The sequence below is a fragment of the Sinocyclocheilus anshuiensis genome, unplaced genomic scaffold (genome assembly GCF_001515605.1).
Source record: "Sinocyclocheilus anshuiensis isolate Anshui unplaced genomic scaffold, SAMN03320099.WGS_v1.1 scaffold1379, whole genome shotgun sequence".
NCBI classification, from domain to species: domain Eukaryota; kingdom Metazoa; phylum Chordata; class Actinopteri; order Cypriniformes; family Cyprinidae; genus Sinocyclocheilus; species Sinocyclocheilus anshuiensis.
This window is the reverse complement of record NW_015536530.1, coordinates 13,763-22,264: the sequence shown is the minus strand read 5'-3', so window position 1 is coordinate 22,264 and position 8,502 is coordinate 13,763. Positions and strand designations below refer to the sequence as shown.

At 36.8% G+C, this 8,502-nt stretch overlaps 1 protein-coding gene across 1 annotated transcript in view; it reads left to right on the top strand.

Moving 5' to 3' along the window:
- The first annotated feature begins 1,445 nt into the window (after positions 1 to 1,445).
- The window catches only part of LOC107694628 (stress-associated endoplasmic reticulum protein 1-like), an 8,222-nt gene continuing 1,165 nt past the window's right edge, over positions 1,446 to 8,502 (top strand). The window contains exons 1-2 of the mRNA XM_016494318.1: positions 1,446 to 1,702; positions 3,109 to 3,184. Coding sequence (XP_016349804.1) covers positions 1,619 to 1,702; positions 3,109 to 3,184 — 160 coding nt within the window. The 5' untranslated portion in view covers positions 1,446 to 1,618. The remainder of the gene's footprint in view (positions 1,703 to 3,108; positions 3,185 to 8,502) is intronic.

Below are 8,502 nucleotides of genomic sequence, written 5' to 3'. Positions count from 1 at the left end.
GTGTGTGTGTGTGTGTGTGAGTGAGTGTGTGTGTGTGTGACCTCTGGCTGATTCTCCAGTCAGTTTTGTTTACCGTGTTTGACGTGACAGAGCTTCTGTTCAGACAGTTTGTGAGTGGGAACTTTTTCTCAGTACTTAACACAAGTTTAAACTTGTTTGTGTGTCGTCCATAAATGTTATTTAACATCTAAATCTGAGCTGATGTTGTTTGTTAAAGCTTTCTGAAACTGTTGAGTTTTCCTTTCTCCTCTATGTTTCTCAGCAATGAAACTACACAGATTCCCAATAGAAAATGATCAAATTGACAGTATTTTGATGCTAAAGTAAATAATAATAATTAATTAATTAATAAAAAATAATTAATGTTCCAAGTACAGGGTCTGTGGACAGATATAGAAAACATACAGTATGCATTTTACACCAAGTAAGCAGGCAAAAACTTTTTTTTTTCATGTATTGGTCAGTTTTTTGTCTTTAAAATGTTTTCTCTGACAAACACCACACTTTACAGTTTTATTCCTTTCTATATTCTGAAGGTTTCTTCATATTTCATTCACACTGATTTATACAACATTTTACTGCTGAAAACATGGTGAAAATGTGTTTGTTTTCTGTCTGTTGAGAGTATTTTCTGATTTATGGAGCGATAAAAAGAGAAATCCAGAATCCCCTCTATAAGAATCTTTAACTCTAATATGAGGACAAAATCTGACATGAATTTATGAATCAGATTTCTGTTTTGGAAATGTATGCAAATTAGTGCATATTTAGTTAGACAATGGGTTTGCATATTTAAACATAACATTTGAGAAAACTAATACAAATCATTATAAATCAACTGGGTAAATATGGTGATATCTATGAGTTTTTTTTTTTTTACCCTATTCACCTGTGCTGCCTTTCCTTACACATATTATTACTAAATATATATTTTAATTTGTAACTAAATAATTACAAATTATAGTCTCAAGTCTATTATATATAGAGCCCTGCATGTTTAATTAGGCCTTTACTTGGCTTTTTAAATGAATGAACAAAGCCACTAAGCCAATGTAACTTTTAAACATTTCCATGGAAGTGAATGTTAATATCAGTCAACATTATAGACTTATAAATATCATTCAGTTATAAATATCAGAATCAAGCACACAAGGAATTTGTTGTGGTTTTTAGCAGCTTTTGGTACAAACATACATACATACATACATACATATATGACATTGGGAACAGAAAGAATATTGAAATAAGACTAAGGAAAAAAAACAACATCTGGAACAGAAGCTTTATGTACAGATTTGTGCATTTTTTTTACTGTATACAAGGGTCAACATAAAAACAATAAATATAAAGGGGGTGGAACAATTAGACAACGTTTCAAAGTTTTAGTTTTCAAATATCGTTCAAATCGTTTTTTGTCGTCAATGCATGACGTCATGTCAGTGAGAATAGAGGTGTGACGTAACGAGGAGGCGGGTCCCGCACCGGGTCACGTGACACCGCTGCGGCGCAGCTCGAGCGTCTGTCTGGAACGGAACCGAATCACCGGACAACGCCGCTCCGTTTACCGGCCCAGCGCGATCTTCCGCCTCCCGTGACGCGTTCCAGCAGCGGCGGCATCATGTCGGCGGTGCAGCGGATGAAAGTAGCGAACGAGAAACACAGTAAGACGATCACACAGAGAGGACACGTGCAGAAAACCACGGTACGCGAGCTCCAGCACAAACATATATATACACTACACATGCTCGATGCGCATTGCAAACACATCAATGCACACAATATACGAATATGCACACTGCGCCTGCAACACATCACATACACACTCGCATAAAATACACACCACTCACAAAAAGTATTGCATGTTTATGGCATCAGTACCATGGTATTCTCAGAAATAACATTTAGGTGCCTTATATCAGAAGTGCCATTTTATACCATCACTCTTTGATACAGTAATTGGTAGAGTAATTGATACAGTAATTATAAAAAATAATTTAATAACACACACACACACATACACATACACCAGGTTCCCGAAATATGGTGCTCCAGCCATGCCAAAATTATCCACTGCTTTGTAAAATACTTTCGCCTGCATCTGCTGTTGTTTTGTTTGTGTTTTAGCTCAGTTTTATGCTTTGTAGGTTTCTGCTCACTGTGAACGTCCTGCAAAACATTTTACAGAAATCCAGGGAAACAAATACAACATTTAGAGTTGTCAATAACAAGGTTTCTGTAACACTCCGATGCATTTGTCTTTCTCCCAGCTAAAAATATGTTCTAAGAATGTTCTGCTAACGTTCTTATTAAATTAGGAAAACATTATTTCTGAATGTTATCTGAACATTCAAAATGTCCAGTCAAACGTTTTTTTTTTCATGGTTATGCAAACGTTAATGGAACATTCCATTTTATCCTGTTGTAAACATGCAAACGTTACTGTTGTGTGTTTTTTGAATGTTCTGAAACAAGTAGCAACATTTAAAAATGTTAGATGAACGTTCAACTAAAATGTTTCAGGAAAAAAAACATTCCATTAACGATGTACAGATAATGTTCTGCGAATATTACGATAGTATTGTTCCTTGTGTGTGTAAACATACTTGGTAATAAAGCTCTTCTGATTCTGATTCTGATTCAATTATGATAGAGTATATAATGATTAGATTTACAGCACCTTTATAAATTAAATAAAAACAGAAAAATCAAAAACACGCTGATGTGCATTTTTTATTCATCATTTTGTAGAAGTAAGGTTAAAACAGTTTTTTTTTTTTTTTGTAGGAAAGTGCATCGCAATCTTGCTCCAACCAAAGTGATTTGAACGCACCTGATGTCATAATTACGGCTTCCCAACTTGTAGATTGAACACATAAATAGACAAATGTGACAAACGCATTTTTGGCAGAATTGGAACGCCATAATTTTTTTGTCTCAACAGAACAACAGTGTCAACATAAACAAACAACATGGACTAATGTAAAGCAGTCAACTCTTTTTTTTTGTTTTTGGCACAAACCTCGTAGCCTTAATCTTGTGATTGCATGTGTTTGAGCCGTAGATGTGTGTGGCGTTAATGCTGTCTGTATGAATGTGTTTGTCCCGCAGCGTGTGGTGAATGAGGAGAAGTCTCCGGTGGGTCCGTGGCTCCTCGCGCTCTTTGTGTTCGTGGTCTGTGGATCAGGTGAGATGTGAAAACAGCTCAACATATCTTACATCAGACACATGATTCATCAACACTCCTAAAGGAATAGCTCAGCCAGAAATGAAAATGTGCTCACTCTCAGACCATCCCATTTGCAGATGAGTGTGTTTCTTCATCAGGTTTGTAGAAGTGTAGCATTGCATCAGTGTCTCAGCAATGGATGCTCTGCAGTGAATGGGTGCCGTCAGAATGAGAGTCCAAACAGCTGATAAAAACATCACAATAATCCACAAGTAATCCACAGCACTCCAGTCCATCAGTTAACATCTGGAGAAGACAAAAGCTGAAACTAATCCAGCATTAAGACGCTTTTAACTCAAATACATAAAGAACCACCCGACGCGAAGCGGAGGTCGCTAGCCGTTAGGGATGCACCGGATGTTCGGTAACTGAAATTATTCGGCCAAAAATAGCAAAAAAAGCTCTTCCGGTGTTCAGCCGGATAAGCGAAAAAGACCGAATAAACTGTACCGAACAATGACGTGACGCGATCAAATAGCAACCAGCGAAGAGTGAGAGGCACAATGCAACAAACATGTCAGTGTGGAAGCATTTATAACTGTCCGAGAAAGACGCAAAAATCATTACAAGCACCGACAGCGAGAGACTGTTTAGTGCTGCATCGCATCTCTTCGATGAGAAGAGGAAGGGGTGATTGTTGCTGGTTACTCTATGATGATCGATGATTTAATGGCCTTAAACAATTAGTAAATAAACTGCAGAACGTTATGTTTTATAATACACGCGCACATTGCATTCTGACACGCGGTGCTATCTGCTCGTTAGCCAGAAAGTCCAAACCACGAGGGAAATCTGCACTCGTCAGTTGCTCAGTCACATTTTTATGATTTTCTTTTTACAAGGCACGTGACAATGCGATACGTGCGACTTATTCGTAATGAGACTCATTTATAAATCTGCTGTTGTCTTCCTGCGCGTTTCCGCCAAAATAAAAGTTGAGAAAAAGCAATAACTCTATAAACAATCATAAATGTTAGTATTGTAATTTTACTGTTGTTCTGTAAAATAAAATAAAAAGTAAGACAACAATAACGATAATAATTTCAACAGCTCTGTTTTAATACATTTATTATAACATTCACACATAGTGTTCAAATTGGGATTTGTAATATTTTCTAATGTTTTAAAAGAAGTCTCTTCTGCTCAGCAAGGCAGCTTTTGATTTTACAGTAAAAATACATGACTGATTCAAGAAGGGGGTCTGATCGCCAAAAAAATATTATTTTACTAACTTATTAATTTTAAGTTAAATTGTGCTTTGTTAGTATAATAATGTCTGCTAGAATGTAAAAAAATGTTCAGTGGTAAATACTTTGAAATTGTTGTTTTGTAATAGATTTTTTCTTTGATATTCACCATTCTTTTGAATGGTGAAAAAAATTGGCAAAATACATGGGGAAAAAACTCGGAAAACCGTGTTCGGTATTCGGCCTTCGGCCCAGTATTTTCATTTCGGTGCATCCCTACTAGCCGTGCATTATCCCGCTTATACCATGCTCATTTGCCAGCATTGAAAAGTTAAAGCTGTTTATGATGTTTGCAGTGCAATATTTGACCGGAAGGGTAAAAATAACGGTTATTATTATCAGTTATGGCTCGGTATCTCTAGCATTCTGCCTGCTACAGATCAGACACACAGATGAAATAGTGCGGTAAGATCACATTTATTTAAATGAATCATAGCATTTATTTGAATTAATTATCAATTGAGAGAGAGAGATGTGTGGGTGAGTTACCTGCATTTGTGCGTCTCTCTCTACAAACAATGAAGCTGTGAGTTTAGTTACTTCAAAAACAGCGATTTCACCTCGTCGTTGCTGAGGAATATAATGCAGCGATCCATTATTTAGGCTGTTTTATTAATAAAAGTCGCGGGGCAGCGTTGACAACAAGTCTCTGTGCTCCTGAATGCTTCTGTGTGTGTGCAGCGCGATCTCTCTCTCTCTGGGTTTGTTTGTGTGCATCAATTAAGGCAGAGTATTAATACAGAACGGTGATTAAACTGATTTAGAACTACCTGTGCATTAAATGGATTTAATGCATACCTGCCAGCCAATCAGAATCGAGTATTCAGACAGAACATGGTATATGAGTCCATAATAACGCTTCCTCCAGTGAAAAAGTGCATCTGCTGTTGTCTCTCACATCAGAATCCAGTCACATATTTGTTTAGAGCTGTTTAAACGCTGCTTGATCTGTGCAGATTTCTCTCCTGATTCACACCAGAACACTTTTTCACTGGAGGAAGCGTTATTATGGATTATGGACTCTTTTAGTTAAAAAGGTCTTAATGCTGGATTTGTCTCAGTTTTTGTCTTCTCCAGATGTTAACTGATGGACTGGAGTGCTGTGGATTACTTGTGGATTATTGTGATGTTTTTATCAGCTGTTTGGACTCTCATTCTGACGGCACCCATTTGTTGTTTGCTGTTTTTCCTCAGTAATGCAGAATAGGAACTTCATCTCAGATCCTGCTGATGCTCAGATGTTCCACCTGCATGAATAATGTGCTGTGTATTTACGTAGAGTCTGGTCTGTGCATTATCATATAGGTTATTTGCATGCTGTACATAACGAGGCTGTTGTTTCACAGATCTCGTATGTAAATCCTGTGGTTTTCAACAGCTAAAAATAATGTAACTGTAGCGTTAAAATTTAACCTGCAGTGTCCTCTAGGTTGTCTTGCCTTAACTTTTGGATTCTTTAATGCATAAGTGTCAAAATATGCAATATAACTTTTTTTTTTTCTTTTTATCCATGCAACTAATAGAATATGAGCTTTTATCTCACTGTGCTGTTTGCATTGTTTTGTCGTGACACAGGCTTTAAAGGGATAGTTCACACAAAAATCTAAATTACCCCATGATTTACTCACCCTCAAGCCATCCTAGGTGTGTATGACTTTCTTCTTTCAGACGAATCCAATCAGAGTTATATAAAAAAATATCCTGGCTCTTCCAAGCTTTATAATGGCAGTGAATGGGTGATATTTTTCAGTAGTCCAAAAGAAGTCCAATAAAGTGCATCCATCCATCATTAAAAGTGCCTCACACGGCTCCGGAGGTGCATAAAGACCTCCTGTAGCGAACCAATGCGTTTGTGTAAGAAATATATCCATATTTAAAACTTTATAAACCGTAATCTCTAGCTTCCGCTAACTGTTGTATGCGCGTTCATTCCGTAGCGTAAGCTCGTCTGTAAGAGCAAAACAAAACACCGGTCACGAATTAGAAGTACAAAACGAAGATTTGTAAAGAAAGATGTGGGAGGATTTTGATATAAGCCGAGAGGAGACTGGTCTTCCTTTGCTAAAGTAGGGAAACTTTGCTTCCTTTGCTCCTGTAAACAAACGTCGGTTCTCGCGAGACAAGCATATTCTCACCAGCAGTGTTGGCAAGTTACTTCCAAAATGTAATACATTATATATTACTAGTTACTGTCTTTTGAAAGTAATTAGTTACATTACAATATTACTGTCTCTGAATTGTAATGCGTTACACTACTTTTGAGTTACTTTCACCAAAATATCCACAGAAGTATTATAAAATGCCAAAATGTAGTTTATTGCTGCTCATTCTACACCCAGTGGAGGGTAATGTGGTAAGTCTATATAGCATAAAATAAATGAAATCATATTTAGATACCGGTATAGGTCCACATTAATGTTACGTTGTAGTTTAGGTTAAAAAATATAAGCACAAATCGCATTATTACATTCATAAATAAAGCGAAATATTATCATGTACAACCAATAAACACAATACCTAGCCTATAGGCTATAGTGAACGGTTTCAGAAGAAAACAAGAATGAAAAATATAAGTTGCTAAACAAACCAAAATGAATTATGCTAATTCAATGCGAAACTGAAAGCAAACGGTGTTCTCGTGCAGCCTACCTCTCTCATTCGGCATTAATCCAATTAAATGTGTTCATATTTGCGATGTATTTGAATGCTAAACTATTATTTATTATGTAAACCAAGCTTACTTAACGAGCTTAAAAAACATCCTCTTTAACAGCCCCTTTCCGCCACCTACTGGCGTAACAATGTAATCATAAATCTTAATTTGAAGCGTCAAATTACTTTCAAAAGGTGATTTACTCTATTTTAATCGTGAGTTTATATCTGAACTATAAACTTTTATCCCAGTTCTCCGTGAACGCAGATTTAAATGTTCAAATCACACTGGTGTGATCGTACGCTGCACGGATGAACCACGTGATCACAACATTGATCGCACACGTCAAAGCTTGAGGAATGAATCGGACGAATCATTGTAATTTAGGAATAGAATCACGTTGGGGTTTGAATTGTGTTCGCGATCTTTAACGATCTATTAAATTAAACAGCTTTGTCATGTTGGTGGTGACACCTCTCTTGCAACATGTTTAGCTATCACTGATATTATACATGGCTTTTTTGGCTTCTGATCGCAAATGTAACCAAACTTTGGAGCGCTTAGATTAGCGAGCAAGGTCCTGGCAGATCGCTAGCTCCTCACAGATGAAGAAGAAAAAAGCGCATAGGAATCGATAGGCGGAATCAAAATTTTAATTTGACAACGATTCCGATTCCTAACCTTAAGTATAAGGATAATCGATTTTCGATTCCCAACCCTAATCCTATGTCATCTGCCGGAATGAACAGGCGTACAACAGTTAGCGGAAGCTAGAGATTACGGTTTATAAAGTTTTAAATATGGATATATTTCTTACACAAACGCATAGATTCGCTACAGGAGGCCTTTATTCACCTCTGGAGTAGGGTTGTGACGGTGAGGAAATTTTCCCACCGGTTAATCGACGTGTTACAACACGGATAATACCGGTATCACCGCGGGGGCGTTCCCTCTTTTCCTCGCTTTCCTTCGCTTTTAAATAGCTTGCAAAAGCTGCTTGCGCATTTTACTTTAACTTTCAAATAGCGGCAATTCGGAGTAAAGCAATTGTTCGTTTGAATTTTCCCTGTTTTCCTCGCTTTCCTTCGCTTTTAAATAGCTTAAAAGCGCCGTGCGCATTTTACTTTCACTTTCGAATTAGTGGCAATTCGGTGTCAATTGCTTGAATGCAACAACAAAATACAAAGTCAAACTCACTTTAGCCTATATATAAAACATAGAACTTTTATTAACAAAACGAATAAAAATACACCATGCTATAGGGCAGGCTATGCCTAATATAAAATAACAAATAACTTGCATAAACTTTAAATAGGTATACAAAACTGGAAATGAGTAAACATTTATAATATATAACCAAATAAATAAGAAACGTA